Here is a 27,795-nt window from a genome sequence, read left to right as displayed (position 1 = left end):
AATCCTAAGGAAAATAGGGTCATGCATACAATACCCCACAAATACACTCAAAGTAAAAAGTATGTAAGGCATACATGTTCATATAATTTATATTAACTTTTCTTTATCTTCGGTTTTAAGATCTAAATTCTCTTGTCATAAAAAAGATCCATAAAGCTGACACATTTAACTTCATTCAATTAAAGTATAATTAACATAAATGTTATCAATTTTAAAATAAAACAACTACATTGCTTCATTTAGTAGAGGAGTGTTTCAAATGTTTAGTCTTTCAAGATAACACCTCATTATTCCTTCAATTTGCTGATCGTAAGATTTGAAAAAAAAATGCAATTTAAAAAACTGCAAATTTCTGTTGCATGGTTACATTCTGACAGTAAATGAAAAGTATATTGTAGTAGTGTAGTAGTGGTAGTAGGAGTAGTGGTAGTGAGTGGTTGTCCCGGTACTAGCAGTAGCTGTAGTGGTTGGCCCTGGTAAGAATAGGAAAATTCATTTATTTTTGTGCTTTTAATGCTATAGACCTTGATAAGCACAATTTGAACTGATTCTTTCCCCATCACTTTTATAATCAATGTATCAAAAATGTTTTTAAATTGCGTATCATCTTCAGGTTGTCATTTTTGTCCTTGAATATCATCTTCATCTTGTTATTTTGTCCTTAATAAATTAATTAAGTGCTTCAATGATTCACATAATTAAGTCATCCAACTATTTAACAACTGTTCACACAAAAAATATTATTATAGCCAATGAAAATATTGTTTCCCTGAAAATTTTAAGAAACAAACAAAAATGTAAATAAAACATTTTGTTTAATTTACCACCTTCCTGAAAATCTATAGGCATCAAATAATCTTCATGCATTAGGGTCAAATCAGACCAAATTTGAGAAAATATGTCAGTTTATCCAGTTTATTAAATATTTATATTATATTTATACAAGTAGATAACTTCTCCCAGTTCATTTAAAGGGCATGCTAGAAAATTGTTTATTGTCACCAGGTTTTTCAGCACAGCCTCCATCCCAAATAACCAGATAAAAGAGCAGTCACAATGGTAGTATCCTCAATCATTGCTGAAGCAGTGCTGGACATTCCTTGAAATGTAAACACACAAGCATCATCAGACCACAGGAAAACAAACTTGCACAACAAATTCCTTTCAGTGGACCTATCAATAACACATTTTATTCAAGTTAACATTAATATATGAAATGTGACCAGAAAGGAAATAATTATGTAATATAATGATTGAAAACATGACAATACAGTCATTACAGGATTCACCATCCTTTAAATTGAAAATCAATCAATTGTGTATTTATAATGGTATAATGGTATATATAATTTATAAAGTCTTGATACAGCTATCTTTTAAACATGGTTTAATTTCAACAATGGAGTAATGACAACTATATGATAGCCCGATCCTGCCTTTGAACTGTATATAATTTTTAACTTCAGGCGCAATGTAGAAAAGCAATGCCAAATAGAGATATTTAGGGCATAATTTTGTAAAAAATAGTCACCAAATGGCAACATGTCAAGCCTGTTGAAAGAGCCTTTTGACACAGAAGTAATGCTTTTCCACGCAATTGCAAAACAGAATAACATGGAGTTAGGCAAGTTCTGAAAAAAAAAATTATTCCAGGGGATATGAATATGGACATGGCATGTATGCAATATTTTATTATTAAATGCAATTACAAGAACAATTTTAGTAGAATGAAAATTTATCTATCTCTGATATTCATTTGAAATCCAGTGTAATAATGAAATGAAAAAACAAACTTGACATTAAATTATCTAATGCTGTTTGATGGTTGTAATCATATGAGTAAAACAGCCCAGCAGGTATTCAAACAAAACAAGATGTATGTTGATGCAAGGTATCAAAGACGCGGCTGAATGGATTTTATTGAATATAAATGTAGCAACCTTATATTGTATCATCGGAATGAACGCGGATATATCCGAACTCGGACGGATTCATCACATGCAGGACAAAATAGCGATACTTTATTGGGGCAGACAATATTTTTCACAGTTTTTCATTCATCTCTGGCATTGAATTTTTTGCTACCACAAACACAAAATATTTATATTGGTACCTTGCAGTATCAACTGTGTTTACAACTATCCAACTTAAATATTCATGTAAGATAACCCTATCTTGCATATATATTGCTAACTATGGCCCTTTATTATTTGACTTAGAAATTCTGGTTTAGGTTTTGCATGTAACCAGATTGATTTTATTTAGTAACAGTTCCTAAGCCAATCAGGGGCCATTATTTTGTATTAAGAATAAGAGTTATGAAACATCATTGTGTGATATGGTCCTGAAGAACAATATGAAGTATGAAGTGAATTAAATGAAGGGTATTGGAGTCAATATAAGTGAAAATGTTAACATGCCATAATACTTAAACCGGATGCAGACAGCGACCGCAGGGCGAGTACTAAAGCCATCTTATTCTTTAAATAGTCAAGCTAATCATTATCTGCTTATTGTTTAAGGTTGACAGTGGAAAGCATCAATAATATTATGTGAAATTCCATGAAGGACCATGATGACTAAGTCCAAAAGTTGTTGTAATTTGAGTGTATTTCTGTATCTATTCTTTTATTATAAATGCAGATATTAAGCAAATTTTCGTCGCGTAAAAATCCCCTGTTGTAATCGGGATATCAAAATCCCCTGGAATTCAGACCAAAATCCCCTGGGAAGCCTCTCAGAAATATGGCATGTATGATATTGATACATCCACATACTGACTGAAAGTAAATGCAATACAAGCCTGAATTATTATACTATTGCTTAATTGGCATCAAGTTTTTGAACAAGACCTGCTACATAATATTCAGAATTTAAGCAAGGCGGGATAGCATTTTACCAGTGCAGGGCTTGCAGGCTTGTGTTAATTTCGACTACTGCAATAATTGTAATCAGTTTTAAAATGTGGAACATTTTTTTATCTACATTTTTCACTATCTGACAGTCATAATCTATAATGAGGAATCTGTATGCACATTACCAGGTACATGAATTAAGATACATAAATCATCATCAATATAAATTATGATATTTATACTGCTCTGTTTGTTTTATTTCTATGTAATAAAATTTTACTTAAAAAGAGTAATTATGTCATGCTGTCACCTGTCTAGTGTTCTCAGCTTCTGAATGATTTGTTACTAGTTAGTTATGTTTAGATATTAAGATGGCCACCAGACTAGTCGTCACATACACCCAGGCCTGGAATTAAATCGGGGTCCAGATTTTCTTAAAACCCATCCATAAATAATTCTGAGAGTGACTTATTTTTTTTATAAAAAATATACTGTTTAATGTTCCATTCCTTTCTTGACAGGTATGATTCAAATATGCTGATGTTATCTACTGAGATCATTACTTTCAATTAAGTACATCACTACAATTGGTTGGGCTGCTAGATTGGTAACAACATGATGTAAGCTAGTGCCTGTTGAAACTCTATTGTTGGTTGGGCATCTATTGCTTACTGGACCGCTATTTTGGATGGACCATACGTGTTGGTTGAACAATTATCAATGGTTGGACCGGAAGTGTTAGTTGGACCACCAGTGTTGTTTGGATTGCTTCTTGGACAGAATGTGTGATGGACAAATAGAATTATTTGAATCACTGTTGGATAGACAGCTTTTGTTTTTAAAAACAGACAGTATAATCAGTTGATTTACAAGTTCCTGGTTTGCTTGTTCCTGGAGGATATTTGCTGTTAAATTATTAGAAGGAAAAAAAAAGCTCTTTTGCTAACTGTAACAATGACATGGTTGGTGAATTGGTATCAGACAATTTGCAGCCAAGACAACACAGTGCGGTGATGGTCTATTCCTTAAACTCCAATTGAAAAAAATGGCAAATAAGTTTACCGAAAATAGTAGATTTTTTTTATGTCACTTGTCTATTATAACATGCATAAATTACAAAGTATAAAGAGTGATTAATGAAAATATGAAGTGAACTTGTCAGATAAAGCAAAAACAAATGTGAACACACTTACATATTGACTTGACATTAAAATAGAAAATCATAAAGGATACATGTACATCATAGCTTTTGCTTTTCTGTTTGTTTTTTTCCCGACCAAAAAATAAAATTCCAGAAATGTAATTTTATTTTTATTTCCTCCTCCTCTGACACTTTACATCTCTGGCAGTTCGTAAAACATATAATTAAAAAAGGCCTTATTTCATTTGTAATAATTATGTCTGTCAAAAAGGCCCAAATTCACACGATGCAGCTCATATATAGGTTTATTATTATAATTATGAAAATGGCAATTTTCCTGTAGTAGTGTACCAGTTCTGAATGCACCATTTCTGACATTTTAGCAATCTAAAGTGAGAAACTAGAGCTTTCACTAATTATGATTAATATTTATTTGTTAATATATTATTAATGCCCCTGATGTTGCACTCATAGGAAATGGTGGTGAATTATTTAGAAATCCATCCTGAATTGTAGGAAGATTCCATCCATTAGTTTTCAAGTTATGCACCTAACACTTCCTCTCATTGTGCTTTAACCATTGTATGAAGTTTAATTTTTTCCATCCACTAGTTTTCAAGTTTTGCTCTGGACAAGAAAAAGCTACAAATAGCAATTTATCAGTAATTGGATAAAATAGAGTTATGGTTCTTATGCCCTTTCTCTTGTTGTGCTTTACCATTTACCACCTTTAAAGTTTTATCAAATTTCATCCAGAAAAAAAACATAGCAATTCCTCTGTAAAAAGAGAATTATGGTTTTTGTTCACTGCACTGTTTCTAGTGCTTTCTGTGTTTTACCACAGAACTCCATCCAGTATGTTTCAAGTTATGCTCTGGACAAGAAAAGGTAACAAAGGATAACAACTCTGCTATTGAATAAAGTAGAGCTACAATTCTTGTACGATGCACATCCTCTCATTGTGCTTCACTCTTGTATGAAATTTAATTAATTTAAATTATAGTAGTTTTCAAGTTATGATCCAGAGACAAGGAGAATTGCAACAGACTGTAGGGGGTATAAAACATATTACAAACTCCACCAGTTATCATGTAGGCAAGTTTTAGTCTATTAACTGACTAACATGTGCAAAGCAATATACCCCACCCTCATCAAGGGGGGGGGGGCATAATTAATCACTGTCAGATGGTATGGCAGCAATCTTTTTCTATAAAACTGTTTGAATATTAAAAAGTATATTCATTTCATCAAAACAAAACAATATCATGATTTACGATGAACCATCACAGTAAACAGTGATGTTCAATTTAGCATTTTAATATAATTGGCAGCCATCATGGCAGTCATTTTAATATCAATGATCTGTAATTTCTTCTTAATAAACAATAACATACTTTCTTTGTTGTAAAGCCCACAATATTGCAGCAGAGCCGACTCCAAACCATGTATGTTGTTGTTTTTAAATGAAAAAGGGACATAACTGGACAATTACTTAAGTCAGATATATGGGCCTTACTATGAACTGCAAAGATTATAGCTTCACAACACCACCAAGGCAATCACAATATCTCTCTCTGTTTTCTGGCCTCACACATATTTGCACGAATTTTGTACATTTGAATCTACTGGCAGCCATCTTGAACATCATGATTTCACCAAGCGTGGCTACCAAAATATGAACTAACATTTTTCTATACACTGCCATCCAGGGTTCTCAACTGCTGCTGCTGCTAGACTTTGTGCAATTTTTTACTTTTCAATGTTCTGCTTTGAACATTTATTTGCATTGTATCCATTTACTATGCAGTAAAATAATGCCATAATCAAATATTTTAATTTCAACAGAAAGATATAGCTATTTACCTTTGGGACCTTCCACCCATTGAATGTTAGTTGAATTCCATACAATTTCCCTTGGGTTGTTTGAGTCTCCAGTGTGTTTGATTCGAACTCGCAAATTGCCTTCCACTGGATTGTTTGTTGCTTGAGTATACTGATATTGAACAGTTACTTTTGCCCAAGCCTCCCCATTGCAAGTATCAGTACATCCAGTTGATGAAGTGGTTTGTGTAACATTCTCACAGGTTTCATACTCGACACCTTCCTAAAATCAAGAAAAAAAGAGCCATGAAATCTCTTCTGTTTACTTATCAATGTTTTAGGTAATAGCGACCTTCACCTTGATCCTAGGGGCCCCATATGCAATCCCATGTTAGGGTCCATTCACTCTACCTAAATTCGAAGCTAAGTCACAGTTTGTTAATTAAACTTAATTTTAATTAAGTTTCAACTGTTTTTCTACTTTAAGTAACAATCCGATGATAAGGTTTTCTTATTTAACTCTTTCCGATATACCAAGTTTGGTCACAATATGTCAACCAAAATTAAAAAAAAAAGATTGAACTGTTTTTCTATTTTTAGTGAGAATGAGCTTGATCCCATGCCTTTAAATGGGGTTTATGTTTAAACTTTTGGCTACTGAGCTTGTTTCTGTAGTTTTTCACATAAATTTTGACATTGAATCTAGCAGGCCTAAACCTTCTCCCATGAAAGATCTCCATAAACTCTTACTTAATATACACCAAGATTGATCTAAATATGTCAACCCCAAATGAAGTTATTTAGCTTCAATTTGTTCTTCTATTTTCAGTAGCAGTGACCTTGAACTTAGCCCAATGTGCCCCATAAGCAATCCCATGAATGGTCTCCATAAACATTTTCTATATACCAAGTTTGATCACAACATGTCAACCCAAACTAATGATATTCAGTTTCAACCCTGATTCCATTTTTATTAACAGTGACCTTGACCCTTGAGACCCCATGGAAGATCTCAAAAACTCTTCCTACATACCAAGTTTGGTCACAATATATCAACCCTAACTAAAGATATTCGGTTTCAACCATTTTTCTATTTAAAGTAACAGTGACCTTGACCCTAGGAGCCCAAAATGCAATCCCATGAAAAGCCTCACTGCAATTCATACATACAAAGTTTGGTCACTATATGTCAACCCTTATTAAAAATATTCAGTTTAACCATTTTCTTTTTTTAGTAACAGTCCTTTGGGGCTCCAAATGCAAAGACTGGTTTTATATATCATATCACTATAAAATCATGGTTAAAAACCCACCACTTGGCCAAGTTTTCAACATCAGTTATTTTAACTAATAAATGACAGTAAATCATACATCAAACTGAAGAACTAGACAGTTGTTTTGTAATAAAATCAAAGCGCAAAGCGCTGAAAGACCATCTGCGGGCAAATATGTGAGAGTTGCAAATTTTATTTGAACTATGGTAATGGGTGAAGGGCACGTAGATAAAAGTGAAAAATGTGCTGAGGGCCAAGACCGCTTGTGCCCACACTGTGCGAGGAAACAAACATATCTTTATCTATTTTAGGGCGTCTTGTGTCATTTTGTTTATGTAAATGTCACTTCAATCGTCGTAATACCCCTTTCGCATGTATTTAATGTTACAATGCATGCCCCTTTCAATCGTTTCTAAAGGGTTTTCGCTGCTTTGATTAGATATCATACAATAGGAAAACACAATACATCATATATTTCATTTCCTTTTATAAACATACACATTTTGTTTAATGAAAATAATTTCTTAACAAACAACTCACGCAATAATTCCATTCAAAATGCACAGCGTATCACTTCAGTCAACGTCATGATCCCGGCCCATGTATTTAAAATTACAATGCATGCCCCTTTCAATCGCTTCTAAAGGTTTTTCGGAGCTTTGATTAGATATCATACGTAAGGCAAGTTTTATGAACATACACGTTTTAAATGTTTGAGGAAAATGATTTTATTTTTACGAGCAACTTTAGAAATAATTCCTATCAAAATGCAGAGCTTATCAGATGGGTCGTTTTCCCGCGGTGAGGACAAAAATGTGGTCAGTTAATGTATGTAGAAACTATTTTTAGAAAATCTGTCAGTTGATGTAGTTGAAACTATTTTTAGATTATCAGAAATTGTCTGTTCTAAGAATGGGTTCTAAGAATGGGAATATGATTGTGCTTTTTCAAGTTTTATTGATAAATAAATGTTATTTATGTGTTACGTAAATATCTGTGTAGAAATAATACAAGTATGGTGATGAAGGCTTCACACACTTTAGATGTTTTACAGGTTAAATCCGAACTACTTTGCTTCATCAAGCGTATGCATGACTCACTATCGTTATAGGGCATGTATGTTAGAATAAATTGAAAGCCTTATGTCTAAAACAATGGCAAGAATTCACCGGAACGAAGCTATTACGCAAAAAAATGAAAACATCTTATTAGAAAAGTATATGCCTAAAAATTACAGAATAAATAGTATTTTGTAACTGTATAGCAGGCAAATCATAGTATTTGAAGCATAAGCAACGCGAAATTGAGATACAACTATTTTGACTTTCAGACAATCATTTTTGTTTCTTATCTCAATAAAGTAATATCAAATATACACCATTACAAATAAGCGTGCTTCAGGGTCACTACAGGTTATCATAAAAAAACCTGCAGGCGATGGGACACTTGCGGTCGGTAATAATTTCTAGAACATCTTGGGCTAAACACAGAGTGAATATCAGTATGTTACCTTCCTACCAGAGCCTCCATTATTTTGACCCATTAATCTGATAAATATAACGATCTAAAAATAGTTATATCCTGCTAAAAATAAAACGCCGGGATACAGAAATACAGCGCAGAAATAGCCGAACAACCAAGAACTGGTACTCGGAACACAATACAACTAATCTATTTTGATGATTTCGTCGTCATTCTGCTAAACATAGAGCGCATTGAGACAAAAAAATGGGTAAAAACGACATGAATAGAAGTAGTTCTTTGGAGTTTGTGTTCTTTGGAGTTTGTGGTCTTAAGACTAACTGCGCGCATGCGCAGATAGTCCAAAGATGATGTTTCCCTCTCTGCACATAATAGCGATTTTTTGTGGCAAGTCAAATCCTTCAAGAGATATGGAGCGAGCCAAAATGTAGTCATGACCTTTGACCTTGTAAGTGTGACATTGACCATAAACTGAGGTGGTTGTCACATGTGCTCTGCACATTGTCTCCATATGGCGAACATCTGACACGAAAAATAGTCAGAGTCACATTTAATTGTGGCCTAAATGACCTTGAAACAAGCTGGTTGTAATATGCGCTTTGCACATCTTATCAATATGGTGCACATTTGTGCCGAGTTATCAAAATCCTTATAATTTAATGGAGCGGGACACGATTTCTGACGGACAGACAGACATTTTGCTACATGTGCTCTTCATATCCGTCTCAATGTGGTGTACATTTGTGACATTTACAATTGGTCCAATGGTTCCTGAAGAGAAGTTTTTCAAAACTTTCTAGATCTACGGGTAGATTTCATAACAAGAGGCCCATAAGGGCCTATGGTCTACTGGCATGGCTCTTGTGGTCATTTTCAATCCAGAGCATATATGTATGGGTAAAAGGCAACAAACATATAGTTTACGTTTTGTGTTTGGGTTACCTGAAAACATTGCCCGTAACATTGCCCATTCAACATCTGAGGACAGAAAGTGTTGTAAGCAGAACTATTTTAATATGTGCCAAGTAAAGGTCATATGACAAAATAAAATTGCTTTCAAAACTGTACTCATGGTCAAAATTTCATTTCTGTAGCTTTAAAAATAAAACAAGAGGGCCATAATGGCCCTAAATCGCTCACCTGTGAATTTTTTTTTAACCTTTGTAATCAATATAGATTGATATTTGTTCTAAAAAAATATTGAAAAACATACTGATCAAACAGGTTGCCTGGATAAGCACTGACAGGACTTGTCACAGTTGCCTGCACACTGACAGGACTTGTCACAGTTTCCTGCACAATGACAGGACTTCCTGATTGACTGCACACTGACAGAATTTTGTTCAGTTGCCTGCACACTGACAGGAATTGATGATTGACTGTACACTGACAGAATTTGATTCTCATACCTGCACATTGACAGGTCTTTGTTTAGTTGCTTGCACACTGACAGCACTTGGTACAAATACCTGCACACTGACAGGACTTTTTTCAGTTGCCTGCACACTGACAAGACTTTGTTCAATTGCCTGCACACACACAGGACTTCGTTCAACTGCCTGCACACTGACAAAACTATGTTAAATTGCTTGCACACAATCAGAACTTTTAGTATGGATACACAAACAACCAACAGTGCACCATCCAATAAAATCAATAAACTGCACAGAACTACCGTTTTAACAACTTTTTTATTTTGTGTCTTGGAAAGAGCAAATTTTGGCGTAAATATTTGCCAACCAATGATAAAAGATTGCTGACAAAAGATTAAATCGCAGATGTTCATATTTCTGTTTGAAATTTAATGTTTTATGGCTTAAATCGTTACTAATGGTTTAAGAAATATGCATAAAACATCAATATTTGAACTTAAATATATAAATCTGCGATCTAATTTTTTGTCAGCAGTCTAATATGACTGGTGTCCATGCATTTTCGCAAAAATGCCTCGTTCCAAGACAAAAAATAAAAAAGTTGTCAAAACATTCAATCAGTGAGAGTGCAGCTTTAAGCTCTAAAAATCAAATATCAGACCACATTCAGCACCCACCACTAATATCATTGCTTCTTCCACTTAGATCAACATTCTCTTCCTTCACATATTCAATGAATGAAATTTCTTCCAAAGAATAAAGTGTATAATAATTATTTGAATCTATGAACCTAAAAATAGAACAATAATTACCTTTAAGTGACTATGTTGAAGACTTAATAAAATTTAAATTCTATTTCCTTGTTACTAAAATGGAAAGTAGTGGAATCTCCAACAAAAAAAGAGACAATATAGCAAAACTTGCTGCCCTTGCTTCAAGTGTCAACTTTACATAACTATCAGATTTTAACATTTTGGCAATTTTGTTGTTGTTGTTGTTGTTGATCAATCATGACATTTGGAGTTTTTTTGTAGAGGGTCAGCCAAGGAAGCTTTTTGTAAAGTTTAATTGAATTTGGACTGGTAGTTTTAGAGAAGATGTTTTTTTAAAGCAAAATAGGAAGTTGGACATTTTGTTGTTGTTGATGTTGTTGTTGTTGATTAATCATGACGCCTTGTTGTATTGTTGTAGAGGGTCACCCAAGGAAGCTTCCTGTAAAGTTTCATTGAATTTTGAGAGATAGTTTCAGAGGAGATGTTTTTTAAAGCAAAACAGGAAGTCAGCCATTTTGTTGTTGTTGCTGTTGCTGTTGTTGTTGTTGATCAATCAAGACTCCTTGTTGTATTTTTGTAGAGGGTCACCAAATGAAGCTTCCTGAAAAGTTTCATTGAATTTGGACAAGTAGTTTCAGAGGAGATGTTTTTTTAAGCAAAACAGGAAGTTTGACTGACGGATGGACGGACGGACAAAGACCGATCACAATAGCTCACCTTGGGCACTTCGTGCTCTGGTGAGCTAAAAAGTTGGTCAAAAGGTCAAAGTCAAGGTCATTCGAGGACAACATGGATGCTGGTTTGCAAAACTGTACACATGGTCCAAATATCATTGCTGTAGCTTTAAAAATAAAAAAAAGGTCAAAAGGGGTGGGGCCAGCTTTGGCCCCAGGGACATAATTTCAACTGTTTTGCTAGACAGTCAGCATGCTCCACAACAAATATCAAATATCAAAGGTATGAGCCTTGTGGTTTGAAACAAGATGATTTTGAAAATATTTCTTAAATAAGTCTCTAGGAATTTGTGACCCCCAGGGCAATGCCAGTTTTGACCCCAGTGACATAATCTGAACAACCATGGTAGCAGACCACTAAATTATGCCTTATGCAAAATAGCAAGTGTCTGAATAGCTGGTTCAGACAAAAAGATTTTCAAACATTCCCAATTTAAGTATACCAAACCTGTGAACCCCTGGGGATGGCCAGTAATGACCCCAGGGGCATAATTTGAACAAACATTTACAAGCAATTGTGACTTTACATGTAAAGTTGGCTAAATATAGACTTTGCTCATGTAGACTTGGTTAAAAATAGACTTAGCTAAAAATAGCATTTTTTTATACTTTCAAGACCCATAATCTAGGCATGCATGGGCGGATGGTTTTGAAAAGGAACCGAGCTTTAATGGATACCTAAATACAAGTTTCATCGAGATACAATCAAAACTGAACACTGTATCGTGTTCAAAAGCAATTGTTTTCACAATAACAATCTTTTATACTATCAAGGCCCATAATCTAGGCATGCATGGGCGGATCTGGCTGGTTTTCAAAAGGAACCGAGCTCTAATGGATATCTAGATTATAAGATACTGTACAAGTTTCATCGAGATACAATCAACACTGAAGACTGTATCATGTAAACAAGAAATTGTTTAGAGACGCACGGACGCACATACTATGTACACATTACCATCGCATAAGCTCTTCTGGCCTTTGGCCAGTAGAGCTAACAATCAAATATTTGTTAATATGTAATTGATTTTTTTAGCGCAATTGCCCTTGCCAATGGTCCCAGATAGTTATGGCCACCTACTTCAAATGCAACAATGTTTAAAATGTCTTGCTTTGTTTGTTTAATACATATGTCAATTACTTTTTAACTTGATTAATATTTTAATGAATTAATGAATTATGTTGCCGTTTCTATCGCATTTAAACGAACTGAATTTGATCAGGGTCTTCTCAATGTACATTCTGATTGGTTAACTTTCTATAGCTCCGCCAACTGGCGATGTTTTGGTAATTGGATGACACAGCCCAATTATCGGATTAGGAGATTACCAAATTTTATGAATGGCTAATCTATTGCAATGTTTTGACTAATGGGACATTGGCCAAATACTCGCTGACTGACAGATTTAAAATGTGATAAAATTTTCAGCAAAGTCAATGTCGCTTTGATGATACAAATGGGCGAAGTCTGGGAATTTTAGGCGACCACTTTGCTGAAGTCGCCCCCTGGTGTACAATTTTAGTGTCATAATACAGACTCCAGATAACCAGATAACCAGAGCCTTAACTGTCAATCATAATTAATTCTGGCATTTGCAGAAGTCTGATCTTTGAAAAATATCTGACTGTACCAAGTCAAGTTAAGACCGACAAAATATGCTGTATGAAAATAAATGTTTGTATTCAATGTCAAATCTGCTGTACATGATATGAAGCTAGAGTAAACAAGAGCTGTCACAGTATGTGAGGAATGCCTCCGAATGTGAAATTGACCTTTGAACAAGGTCAGTACATGAAAAGTTGATCTTGCCTTTACATGTCAAAAACATATGTCAAGTTTTAAATTGCCTCTGAAAATAAAAAAATACAACCCATACTTGACAAACCTAACCTCTTAAATGTCCTCATATTCAGCATTCTATTGTGAATAAACATCTAAGTGTATCAGAGGTTGAGACATGGGTCTTGCACGTGACACGTCATCTTGGTATGTCAAACACATCTGGCAAGTTATTTTAAAATCTGTCCATACAAGAAAAAGTTACAGCCCGGACACGACAACCTATACTCTATGTCCTTATATGCAGCATTCCATTGTAAATAGACACTTTCCATTGTGAACAGACACCTTAATGTTACCTTGACCTTAGAGGTAGGGACACGGGTCTTGCACCCGACACGTCGTCTTGGTATGTCAAACACATGTGGCAAGTTATTTTAAAATCTGTCCATACAAGGGAAAGTTACAGCTGGGACACGACAACCTATACTCTATGTCCTTATATGCAGCATTCCATTGTGAATAAACACTAAGTGTGACCTTGAACATAGAGGTAGGGACACGGGTCTTGCACGTGACACGTAGTCTTGGTATGTCAAACACATGTGGAAAGTTTTTTTAAAATTTGTCCATACAAGAACAAGTTACAGCCCGGACACGAGAAACCACTCTATGTCCTTATATATGCAGCATTCCATTGTGAATAAACACCAAGTTTGACCTTGACCTTAGAGGTAGGGACTCAGGTCTTGCACGCGACACGTCGTCTTGGTATGTCAAACACATGTGGCAAGTTATTTCAATATATGTCCATACAAGGGAAAGTTACAGCCCGGACACAGCAACCTATACTCTATGTCCTTATATGCAGATTGCATTGTGAATAAATGCTAAGTGTGACCTTGCCTAAGAGGTAGGGAATTTTAATATGCCCACCTTCAGGGGCATAAAAAGGTACCCCACAAACATGTGCAAACACCTATTTTCAGTAACCACAATAGTTAAACAGTACTCATCCTAGTTTTATCAGAAGTATTCACTGTTCAATACCTTTGAGTAGTATGTACATCGTTGTGTGGATACAGCAGACACTGGTGTCAAACAAGCAGTTATGATGGAAACTTGGCCATCTGTTTTTTCTGCTGGTTCAGATACAGTGAGTGTAGTCACATCTATGTTAAAATCTGAAAATGTAAATAACTCATTTTTTTCACTATTTACTATGGTTTGAAATTCAAAATAGAACAGAGGAAATAATCAGGGTAACGATTCCGATAATTTTTTGATCATGTAATCAAAATCAAAATTTAAGAAGAGCTGTCACAGGGGTAACAAATACCCCAACATGCTGCATTAACACAGGAATGGTCAAATTTTAAAGGGGCTAGATAACTCCGTAAAGTGAATGATCAATTGAAAGCAAAGACAAACTTGACCTGTATTTTATGGAGTTAAACCCATGCACCAAACCTATGTAACAAAAATTATTTAAATCTGTTGACCCTTTCATCACTGGTAAGCTCCATGCAATTTTGGGAAGGGAAGAAAACAAAGGGGACAATTGTTTGTTTCAGTGCAAAGTCACAATATATCATAATAGCACCAAAAGCTATCTTTAAAGTAGCAGTAATTATATGCTAAAAAAGATAATTAAATGACATTCAATTGTAGTATTTCAGAAAAGCGTGTCAGTTTGTATGCAAAAGTAACTTTATTTCCATGAGATATAGTTGAATTGTCAACGAGCCATTGGGTGCTGACGTTTGATTGGGAACTGAGAACGGGCTTAAAGTTTAAAAAAAGGTCAAGGTCAAATTTTACAAATTAATAACTTTTATTTCACTGATATATCTCTATAAAGAAACACTGGAAAGCATATAATAAATCAAGGAATTCATTAATTTATGCTCTTGTGTTTTACAAGACATTTTTCCAGAATGAATATTAATCCAGAATGAATATTAATCGATCCCGTTCACTTTATCTGAAATTTTATAAATGTTGAGGGAATTAAAAGGGTATAGCGCCACCTTAAAATTAAAAGGGCCTATTTGCATTTCTCATACTTTTGGGGAAAACAAATTTTAAGGCTTGAAGATATGTAACAAATCAGGGAAATACTTTACAAAGACATGTTATGGTGCTGATATATGTTGTATTCAAAGCTTCAATTACACATATATTTCATTTCCCAATAATCAATAAGTCAATAGATATAATCAATAACATAAATAAGCTCTTTTATCCCAAACGTTTTTCAGGATACTTTTAAAATAAAAAGGTCCTATTTTGCAAAAAGGCCCTAATTTCATGAACTGATTTTCATAAAATATGTTGAAATATAGATGTAAACGGTTCTATGTGACAAATAAGTCCTTTTACTATCAACATAAAAACAGCATTATGTTTGATAAAAATATACAAGTTAACGCGTTATAACAGACATACAATGTATTCTGAGCATACAATCAAGTATGCTTGAACAAATGTATGTAGATTAATGATTTACTGTTTCTGATGATACAGATCACTTATGCTATTCACTCAAAATCAAAATCAGTATCATCCTCATACGAAAATTTTGGAATGTTGTCCTTGCATTTGCTGTTTGTTAAATATAAAAAAATCATACATGTGATAACGGCCCGGATGTCCGGGATTATCCCGGAAATCGTATCTCTGTCACGGAGAGTGCATGTTTGTCCTGGAAAGTCATAAAAAAAATTAAAAAAAAATAATCTTGGAATCGATTATCTTAATTTTACCAATGTAAGTCAGCAATTTTGCCTGTCCGGGACACTGGTCGTAAAACACAGGACATGTTGACACTAATCCGTTAATTGGTACGTGTGTCGTCAAGGTCATCGTCAATCACCCGACAATTGATCTATTGGCCTATTGTTGTGCTTAACGAGTCGGGGAGGGTTCTTGTATACAAATGCATTGTTTTCATATGGATTTGTTTGGTCTTATGAATGATAGCTTTTAATTGATGAATTGAAATTTTTCACACATTTTACCAACAAACGAGCATGAAGGTAAGTTCAAAGAAAGTGACAAAATGAGTAAAAAACCAAAATTAAAACACGGAAAACATCCCATATTCCATTCAAATTTCAAAGTCGATACGTCGTTATACTTTAAACAACTAACGCGTTCATAAGGAATTTTAGTGTTTTGAACTTTTTTTCGAACTATCGTTGTGTATTTTTACGCCGAAATAAAACTGACGATATGGGGTTTACAGGTGGTTATATAGAGTGCTTTAATCACGTGACCATGGTAAGTCACGTGATCGCTTTATACAGCCGATTGTTGACACGTCTCTATCAAAATTATATGCATCTCCAAACGGAAAAAAGCTCATCGACTGGATAAACTTCTTGATCGTCTGGAAAATATTGTGTGTCATAAATTGCAAACGTTTTAAATGTGATGGAAAAATAAATATTTTGTAACGCATGTTCTCAAAAGCGCGGGAAAACAGGTGCCCGTATAGTTGTCTATTTCCTGTTTTGATGGAACCGAAAGTAGACTGCATATCCTCCTGGTTAGCACTTCATTTAACCCTTTAGCGCATGTATACGAGATAGGCCGACATAGCTCATTAGCAGATGTAAACGCATCTGACCGACCCTATACACTACTGGATGTATACGCATCTCTCGCATATTTCAATAGGGTCATTTCAATACTTCAATTTTGCATCTTTCTTTTTGTAAACAATATCCCGGATGTTTATAAAGCTGAAGCTTAACCTTTTGTGTATTGATTTTCCCTCGAAAAGAAAATGTCGTCTGCTAAAACTTGAAGGTTATTATTTATACTGCCAATCACAGGTGTGAGATCCCACTGAGACGTAATAAAACCTAGAGGAATGGCAGTACTGTACAGTATGGAATTTCCCCAAAAACATTGATGTGTAAATCATTGAATATATTACGTCAGTTTAATTTACCATTAAAATCAATAAAGATTTTAATTATTTGTAGATAATAGTTTGTGTTACAAACAATAGAGACAATAAGTAGCTGGGAAAATGATGAATAAATTTTCTGCTGAGCTGATCGATGGCCAGCATGGTTCCGGTCGTAAAATAGGTCAAGTAAACAACATTTGTGCAAGCGTTTGATGATTAAGATCTTTTTATTCATTACTTGGAAAACATTTATCGGCTTTCTTTTTGTAAAGAATTTTATTTGGGGGTAATAAAGTTAAACAGACACTCTAGACTGCATCTCTCAGCTGGATGACACCGGATATTCCTGCCACATTTCTGTGTATTATACACAAGAACATCAATTGTCGGCTTTTTAATCCAGATGGGACTTTTTTATGATAGGGGTAATAAAATTTAGATCGATCCCAGCATTTTATTACCCTTTGATTTAATGCAATTATGACATTTCAAAGAAATGTTACAATTCCATCTTGGAAACGCATTCACAGATGAAATAAAATAATTTAATATTTCATCATTGACACCATTTATTAGATAATTTAATTATCTATAAAAAATGTATTGACATAAATAAGATTTGGAAACAATTATATGGAGTAATATTGAGTTTAAGGTCATACTGCTGACTATTCATTTGCTCATTTTCAAATATCCTGAAAAGTACCTATACAGATGAGGACTGCTTATCAGTAAGATGGCTATTGACTGGGAGGTGTAATCTGGCCACTTGTCTATGTGCTAAAGGGTTAAAGCCTGGGAAAATATCTGGTGGTTTTATTTTTTCAAGAAAATGCAGAAAAAAACAAACCATGTCAAGTAAAAAATACGTCTTGGCAGTCAAAATAGGTACATTTTCCTGACGTTAAAAACGACTAAAATAGCCCCAGATATGCTCTAGAATGCACCACAGACGTTCCCCATTTCAAAAAAAAATCAGGGGGGGCATGCCTCCGGACCCCCCTAGTGTGCGTTGACATTACGACGAGTGTCCCGGAATCGACCCAAGAAATTATCACATGTATGAAAAAATATAATAATGATTCTTTACCTATAAACCTATAAAAAGAACAATAGTTACCTTAGAAGTGACTATTTTGAAGAATTTCCCTTGTTTCTAAAAACAGACAATAATTTAATATAACAGAAAGGGAGACCATATAGCAAGACTTGCTGCCCTTGCTTTAAGAGTAAACTTTTTACATACAGCACACTCAACGCGTTAGACCCACTTTTCCTTTCCCTCTGCAGATTTTTGCTATCGCGGCCAAACACAATGATTTCATCGACTAACCACGTTCCTCAGTTTGAATTTAAAGCCCTCGGACGGTGATCAGTCGACTGAAGAATTACGAACACGGCGTTCCTCGGAGGGGTTAACTTCGCAAAACTCTGCGGACACTTGATAAGAATCTACGCTAAAGTTATTTTTTTATTAAAATTTTCAACCGATTATGACGGCCCCAGTAAATTGCTGTTTTCCCTTTTTCCTCTGCCTGTTTTGCATGAAATTAGCTTACCACAAGAATGCAGTCGTATTTCACTATTTGCACATGCATCTTATAAACATGTTTTTGCTAATGACTGAAAACATTGATAAACACATTTGACCCGAAAAGGCTTGATAACTAATTACACATTTTTGAAAAGGTCAAACACTCATTCAAAATCCACAGCGCATGGTTGAATGCCTTCTTGTCTTGTTTTCTGTGAAAAATTCCCTAAATCGTCACAGCTCTTTTAAACCACCAATAATAAAAAGTTCATTCTACATTGTTTTGATCAAGCGCGTGACGTCAGATGTCATGGGGATGTTTCATGATGCAATACAATTAGTGGCAATACATCATTGATTCAATGTTTATTATTAACAAGTTGAGACAATATTCAATCGGCGTTTACGGACACAAATACAAATTAACCCTTTACTTCATAGATACGCAATTTTACTTATCTATCCATTTATACATACGCAGATCAATGTTTTATCGATAGCTTCATAGATACGCAATCCTACGTACTCGTAATGTAGGGGCATTTATTTTCATACCTGATGCTTGTTTATTCGCTATAAATTCATATTCATGAAGTATAAACATCGATAAATACAATGCACTAAAAAACAACACTATGTTACTATTTAAAGAATTTCGGAAAATCACGAAATAAGGTCATTGGTATCAAGGATGCATAAAATGTTGACTGCGCAGGTTTGTGGGCATTCCTGTCTCATTTTCCTCGTGGAAATTTACACAATACTGCAACTTATAATTAACTACCAATAATACAACTATATTTTATTGATCACACGCCTGACGTCACAGGTCATGGTTCAGAATCGTGTCAAAATGTCGGCAATGTTGGTAAACAAAAATCGTCTGGCTTGTATAAACAAAGGCTATAAATCACTATATGGGACATATGTGTCTCTTCTATTTCGCTAATCTGGTCATAAAAATGGCCATCTGCTTCTACAAATTGAAAGTAAGTACAGATATGATATAAAATAATGACCATCCCTACTGTTCAACTTTAACATGACCCAATTTAACATTGATCAGCTGTTGATACACGTTTTTTCGAATAAACAAGAATGCAATGTAGAACTAGCTTCTGCCCTTGTTTACTTCAGTTTAAAACAGCATTGCTGAATAATGTCATTTATATTTCAGTGATTGTCTGACGAATCTGAACATTCTGGCTTCGATTCAAGTGAGTTTGAGTACGATGTCGAGATGGCGAATTCGGACCTTGGCGTCACACACACAAGGATACGACAAATGTGGATTTTTTTATTATCAAACCCAATGATGACAATACCTGGAAATGCAATAAACGATATAAATTTAGTGAACAACATCTAGGCCTCATTTAGGAGTTGAACAATAACTTTATTTGTTCATTGTAGTTTGTAATACGTACCGTGACTGTGGTTCAACTTTTATTTTTATTGCTTTTGTTTCATATATAATATCAGGGTTTTTTTTCTAAAAAAGGGGACGGGGCCTGGGGCCTTTGAAAAGGGGAACATTTTGCGCCATTTAAGTACAAAAAGGGGGAAAATGTGCAGGTTTAATAAAAAAAAAAAATTATTTTACTTTCATACCTCTTAAAATATTTGATTGTTAGATTACAAGTCCATCTCTCTCTTTTTTTCCTGTTCTTAAACTCCTCCACTAAATTAGCCTCAGCAATACTTTAAGTTTTTTTATTCGGTGGGGAGATTACATGTACCTCAGGCTCGCTTTCACAATCAAAACTTCCAGACAGTTGGGCATTTTTTCTCCGTGGTTCCAAAATTAGAGGGCCACTAGGCTCAACAGAATGTTCAGGATCTTGCTGGGACTGGGGTTCGACTTCATCAGAAACAGAATGATCTGGTTTTGAAAGTTTGGACTCGGTCTTATTTTGTGTGCTAGTGGATAGACAAGATGTACCTGCTGACTTACAGTCAGTCAAGAAAGAATCAATTTTCTGAATATTTTTTGCGTCATTTTTTGTGAATTTATTGTTGAAATACTTCCAGTTATGCGACATTTCTTGACAGGGCTTTTTCTGCCCATTATGGGAAAAAGACTCTAGTCATTTTGGGAAATTTTGCGTTGTGAAAATGCCGTAATTGGGAAATTTTACAGCTAAAAGAAAAAGCTGTCTAGTCTCCTGCGAATTAGAAAATGATTTAATATTAGTTTATTTTCCCTTTAAAAGACACGAAAAATATCAATCCTTTGGGTGGAAATATCTATTGCAATAATTCCTGACAGATAATATTTCATACTGATCTCTGAATGTGATAAAAATCAATGATTTCTGAGTTCAATTATCAAAGAAACTTTACATCACATAATTTATAAGGATGTAGAATTTATCGAAAATGAACCTGTACATGTAAAAAGACTTGCTAAAAAAAATTAAAAAAAAAAATATAAAAAAAATTGAACTTTATCAGAGGGGAATTTTCATTTTTAGGGGAAAAACTAGGCTTATTTTCCGAGGGGAAGGGCCATTAAACGGCCCCTTTAATATAAGGTAAAAAAACACTAAATATACCATGTTTCTTTTTTATGAATTATTTCTTAATTCTGTCCATTTCTGTTTCATTTCAGGTTGCATTAAATGAATTATAAAATTACGTTGTTTATATAATAATTTGTGTTAAGATTGATAAAGAAAAGTGTAATAAAATTAAATTTTCATTACATTTGACATATTTTTCTGTTTGATTATGAATATCTTGCGGAAATAATTTAGATAACAAAATAAAATTTATATGACTGGATTGGAAATTTAATTCTCTAAAAACTTTACCTTGATGACTTATTGATTTAACCAAAAGAATACTACCAAAATAGGTTTGTAATACATGAGGGTCATAATTCCAATAATAGCCATACACTGGCAGCCTGATATGGCTTGGTTTTACATGAAGTAAAGGGTTAAACAAGGGTAAGAATCTTTAAAGATTTACAGTGCACATAAGCATAAAAACAAGAATAACTTCTTGCTTATCTGATTAGACACGGAGTTCTGCCACGGGGTCATAAAATTCGACAATTTCCAACGCTATCGTTCATATTAAACTCTGCGGTGAACCAGCCAATTGGAGGAACTCGGGAGGATTTTAGCAAGGGCAACAGTCTCGGAGGAAGTCCCCGATCATCGACTTTATCCCTCGGAGTGATCGAGGAAAGTGGGTCTAACTCCTTGAGTGTATTGCAACTTTCAAATTTTAACAAAATGTATTTATAGTGAACTTATAACCCCCAGGACGGGGCAAATTTTGACCACAAGGGCATATTTGAACAAACTTGATAGACAACCACTAGATAATGTTACACAGTCATGTGAGTTAAAAAGTGCAGCAAAAATGGAAGCTTTCTGAGGGGTTTTAAAAGTTGTGCTTTATAATAGATTTGTTTTAAAAGCTGCAAGTTTTGGGAAAAGCTACACTATTTGTTGAAAGCTGAGGCTGCTAAATCCTAAACAAGAGGCCCAAAAGGGCCTATGCTCTACTGGCATGGCTTTTGTGGTCATATCAATCCAGAGCATGTATGTATGGGTAAAAGGCAACAGACATATAGTTTATGTTTTGTGTTTGGGTTACCTGAAAACGTAGCACGTTCAACATCTGAGCCCAGAAAGTATTGCAAGCAGATTAGTTGCATGAACTATTTTAATACCCGGTATGTGCCAAGTAAAAGTCATCTGACAAAAAAAAAATGCTTTCAAAACTGTACTCATAGTAAAATTTTCTGTAGTTTTAAAAGTTAAAAAAAGTTGGTCAAAAGGTCAAAGTCAAGGGCATCCTAGGACAACATTGATCAATTTGAACAAACATTCACAATCAATTGTGCTGAGATGGATGCACGAACACACAAAAAGATTTTCAAACCTTTCCAGATTTATGTTTACCAAACCTGTGAACCCTGGGTGTGGCCAGTAATGACACCAGGTGCATAACTTAAACATTCACAATCAATTTTGTTAAGATGAATGCGCAAACTACAGAACTTAAAGCTAAAAAATGGCCTTTGGGCTTTCAACAAGAACAAGGCAGAGTAATTCACAAAATCAACTGCAGAAGCAAAAAGCAAATTGTCTCTCAAAATCCTAGACTTGCAAATTGTCTCCCTTAACTCTAGACTTGAATTAACATATACATGTAAACTTGGCTAAAAATAGAATTCGCTCATGCAGACCTGGCTAAAAATAGAAAGCATTTCTTTAAAACTTTCATGGCCCATAATCTAGGCATTCATGGGCGGATCTTGCTGGTTTTCGAAAGGAACCAAGCTCTAATGGATATCTAGATACTGTACAAGTTTCATCGAGATATAATCAAAACTGAAGACTGTATCGTGTTCACAACCAATTGTTTACACAATAGCATTTTTTTATACTATCAAGGGCCATAATCTAGGCATGCATGAGCGGATCTGGCTGGTTTTTGAAAGGAACCGAGCTCTAATGGATATCTAGATACTGTACAAGTTTCATCGAGATACAATCAAAACTGAAGACTGTATCGTGTTCACAAGCAATTGTTTACAGACGCATGACCGCACGGACGCACGACCGCACGGACGCACGGATGCACATACTACGTACACATTACCATCGCATAAGCTCTTCTGGCCTTTGGCCAGTAGAGCTAAAAACATAAGAAAAATACATTATTTTTTTTTGCAAGTACCGTATTATATCATGCATAGGACGCACTTTTTTACCCCCAATTATCGTCTTAAAAATTGCCTGCGTCCTTTCTATGCATTTAGAATTTCATCTGGGTTTTTTTTCCGAGTCCATTTCGGGTCGAAAATATCGGACCGGGGAAGAACGCGGTAATAGTAAGTATCTGTACTGCGTCACCGAAGTGAACAACTGACATAGGTAAAAATCATGCAAGATAACACACGCAGAAATATATTGAATGTTTACTTTAAAATGATTTATTGAGAAATAAATTGAAAACAAACACGAGTGTTTACTTTTTTACAAAAGGGACGCTACTCACAAAAACTTGATGTGAGTCAGCACTTTAACTGGATTGAGTTATAACGGCAACGGAAAATCGGGAAAGGAGGTATTTATCAATTAATCGTTGTTCATGATTTTAATGTTTCGATATTTTACAAAACATTTTGTTGTATGTTACTGTTTTAAAACATAATAAAGGAATGTGCATAACGCAAAGTAGCATTATTGTCACTATCAAATCTTTTCAAATGTGGGAAGGTGTGAAAAACACCCGCTGTCTGTCATTAGAAAAACATAGATAGAACAAACTATTGCGATGGTAATACCGTATTGTTGTTTGTTCGCACTTTACCCGAGGTGCCTTCTGCTGGCAAGGCTAATTACCGACACGCAATAATTATGCTGACATGCTTTAATCCGCGCAGTGACAAGCCTTATCAAAACAATCATTAGTTTTGACAATACACAGTTTTGCAACGGTTGCAACGGTTGACTGTCATTCAGAAGGCATGTTGGGAGATGCAACGGTTGCAACGGTTGACTGTCAGTCAGAACTAGTCTATTACAGCATTTGTATAAGTCTTTATATTATGCGTGAATGTTCTCAAAATGTCAAGACATATATCATTGTTGTGTACATTTAATTACAGAAATACGACAATAATTATCGAAATACACAAGACACTTATCGAAATATGCCTTTTATACAATTTTTGTTTGTTTTTTTACTTCAATATATGTTATAAATACTTTACCAACCTCAATTTTTCGGCTCAGATTTTGACATTTTTCCGCTGCGTCCTATCTTATATATTAAGGGGTTTTACCCGTTTTCTTAACGATTTTTTTGCCTGCGTCCTATCTATGCTAGCGTCCTATACATGATATATTACGGTAAACAATGCCTTACATTGTTTTGATTAGGATATTTTCTTATAAGATGCTCCCCTAAGGAGGAGAATTAGTTTACAGTCAACGCTTTGTCTGTCCGTCCTTCTATGAGGGTCTATAATGATCTACTGGCATGGCTATTTATATTTTTCTTTCCAGAGCATGTACGTTAGGGTTAAAGTGAACATACTGATAGTGCACTTGAAACATTTTGTGTAAGTTCATGGGCGCCACAAGTTTTGTAACATAATACGTCCAATGTGAAAATGGACTCCACACACTTTGACCAGCCCAATTGCGTTCATACCCCGATAATGACATCAATCCCGCAATTCATTCCTTAAGAATTCACATATAAACCAGTGTTATTGTTAAAATATATTGGCCTGTACGTGTTGTTTAAATATGCCATATATGCATATTTGTGGTTAAAGTGTTTTCTTGTACCAAACATTATTCACTATTTTAGAATAGGCCTGATCCAGTGTAAAGCTTTATTAATTTAACATACCTGTCAAAACGTGTTTTAAAAATAATAGTTCATTTTTAAAATTGTAGAGTCAAACTCTGGTGAAGCCAAAAAAAGGAAACTACTACTTATGCCTTCAAAACCATGATGTCAGTCCTTAAGATTTACAACAAGTTGCCAAATGCAAAGGTACATTCTCTCACTGCTCATTTTGGACAGGTGTTTTTGATAATAGTATAATAACTAGAACTAATTATTAGCTTGGATGTTGTTATCAACTTTTAGTATTTTTTATTCACTTTGGATGATCAGCTGAAACCAGATGGAAAAAAAAATAACCTAAACAAAGTAATATGTAATAAACTCTAACAGTTCTAAGTTGGCCCGGTTAGCACAGTGGGTAAAATGCTAGTATACCAATTCAAAGGTCCCAGGTTCAAACCTATAGTCTGCTGTCGTGATTCGATTCAAATTAAGTGAAGTCAAGGAATGTGCTGGTTCTGTAGCCCATGTTTTTTTGTGTCTTTACCTCACTTTAACTTTTAAAGTCTTGTGGCATTTAAGTGGCATTTCTATTTTTAAATCTGTTCATAAATTTGAAGCCCAGGCTCAAAGCTTCGCTCTGTGTCCAAACTATGAGAAAAGTGTTGTTTATTTTCAGCATCACCCAAGACGCTGGTTGGTGTTGAATAAAAATTAACCTTTAACAAGAGATGTTTGTCAAACATTATGCCCCCCCCTGAGCGCCATGTTGTCAGGATTATATGGACAATTGGATGAAATATGCATGGACCGAAATGACAGCTGATTTGTCACTGACATTGGATGCCGTTGAGGCAGTTTTAAGATTATGACCATTCAAATTGTGAGGGTAGAGTGTGTTATGACCATGACCTTTGACTCTAACTATGACCTCAAAATCCATAGGAGTCATCAGCTGGTCACCAATAACCTTAATGTCAAGTTTGAGGGCAATGGTTGCAGGCATTGTCAAGTTATCACACAGACAAGCTTTTTTTGTTCAACGTCACTGTGATCTTGACCTTTTGACCTGTTGACCCCTCAAATCATAAGGTGTCATCTACAGGTCAGACGCAAACCCAGGACAACTTTGAGGGCCATGGGTGCAGGCATTGTTGAGTTATCACTCGATCAACATTTTCACATTTAAGGTCACTGTGACCTTGACCTTTGACCCGATGACTTTTGAAATCAATAACGGTCATCTACTGGTCAGGCCAAAACTTCCATTTCAAGTTTGATGATCACAGGTTCAGGCATTGGTGAGATATCACTAGGAGAAGATTTGTTAACTTTCTTGTGTTAAAGGTTACTGTGACCTTGACCTTGGCCTGATGACCCAAAAGTCAATAGGGGAGATGACAAGCCCAACCTCCAAGTCAAGTTTTAGGGCCTTGGGTGCAGGCATTGTTGAGTTATCACTCTGACAACCTTAAATCATTCAAGGTCACCTTTAACCCAATGACCCCTAAAATCAATATGGAACATCTACTGGTCAGGCCCAACCTCCAAGTCAAGTTTGAGGACCATGGGTGCAGGCATTGTCGAGTTATCACTCGGACAACCATTTCTCATTCAAGGTCACAGTGACCTTGATCTTTGGCCAGATGACCCCCAAAAACTATAGGGGTCATCTACTTGTCATGCCCAACCTTCAAGTCACGTTTGAGGACCATGGGTGCAGGCATTGTCGAGTTATCACTCTGACAACCTTTTCTCATTCAAGGTCACTGTGACCTTGACCTTTGGTCCGATGACCAATAGGGGTCATCTACTGGTCAGGCCCAACCTCCAAGTCAAGTTTAAGGACCATGGGTGCAGACATTGTCGAGTTATCGCTCGGACATCCTTTAAATCATTTTACCATTTAAGGCCACAGTGACCTTGACCTTTGACCTGATGAGCCCTTAAATCAATAGGGGTCATCTACTGGTCAGGCCCAACCTCCAAGTCAAGTTTGAGGACCATGGGTGCAGGCATTGTCGAGTTATCACTCGGACAACCATTTCTCATTCAAGGTCACAGTGACCTTGACCTTTGGCCAGATGACCCCAAAAACTATAGGTGTCATCTACTGGTCATGCCCAACCTTCAAGTCAAGTTTGAGGACCATGGGTGCAGACATTGTCGCGTAATCACTCGGACATCCTTTAAATTATTTTACCATTTAAGGCCACAGTGACCTTGACCTTTGACCCGATGAGCCCTTAAATCAATAGGGGTCATCTACTGGTCAGGCCCAACCTCCAAGTCAAGTTTGAGGACCATGGGTGCAGGCATTGTCGAGTTATCACTCGGACATCCTTTTCTCATTCAAGGTCACTGTTACCTTGACCTTTGGTCCGATGACCAATAGGAGTCATCTACTGGTCAGGCCCAACTTCCATATCAAGTTTGATGACTATAGGTCTAGGCATTGTTGAGTTATCACTCGGACAAGCTTTAAATTATTTTACCATTTAAGGTCACAGTGACCTTGACCTTTGACACGATGAGCCCTAAAATCAATAGGGGTCATCTACTGGTCAGGCCCAACCTTCATGTCAAGTTTGATGACCATACATCAAGGAATTGTTGAGTTATCACTCGGACAAGCTTTGGTCTACCGATCGACCGACTGACCGACCTACCGACCAACATGTGCAAAGTAATATACCCTTCTTCGAAGGGGGGCATAAATATCCTGTGGAGCTACCCTATTCCCACACACAAGCCCATGCCAAAACACTGTGTTTGTCCGAGGGGG

At 35.4% G+C, this 27,795-nt stretch overlaps 1 protein-coding gene across 2 annotated transcripts in view; it reads right to left on the bottom strand.

Annotated features, from left to right (window-relative positions):
• Positions 1-71: 71 nt before the first annotated feature.
• The window catches only part of LOC128236060 (uncharacterized), a 54,129-nt gene continuing 26,405 nt past the window's right edge, over positions 72-27,795 (bottom strand). Inside the window, exons 4-7 of one of the 2 annotated variants that reach the window (XM_052950880.1) lie at positions 14,284-14,417; positions 5,860-6,100; positions 1,003-1,099; positions 72-473 (exon numbers count right to left, since the gene is read on the bottom strand). In XM_052950880.1, the coding sequence (XP_052806840.1) occupies positions 1,011-1,099; positions 5,860-6,100; positions 14,284-14,417 (464 nt within the window). In that variant the 3' untranslated portion in view covers positions 72-473; positions 1,003-1,010. Of the gene's footprint in view, positions 474-901; positions 1,100-5,859; positions 6,101-14,283; positions 14,418-27,795 lie in introns of those variants that run through there. The other variant, XM_052950879.1, reaches the window with a different exon arrangement.

The sequence above is a fragment of the Mya arenaria genome, chromosome 5 (assembly GCF_026914265.1).
Source record: "Mya arenaria isolate MELC-2E11 chromosome 5, ASM2691426v1".
Classification (NCBI taxonomy): Eukaryota; Metazoa; Mollusca; class Bivalvia; order Myida; family Myidae; genus Mya; species Mya arenaria.
Note: the sequence above shows the minus strand (reverse complement) of the source record. Positions and strands in the feature narration are given on the sequence as shown.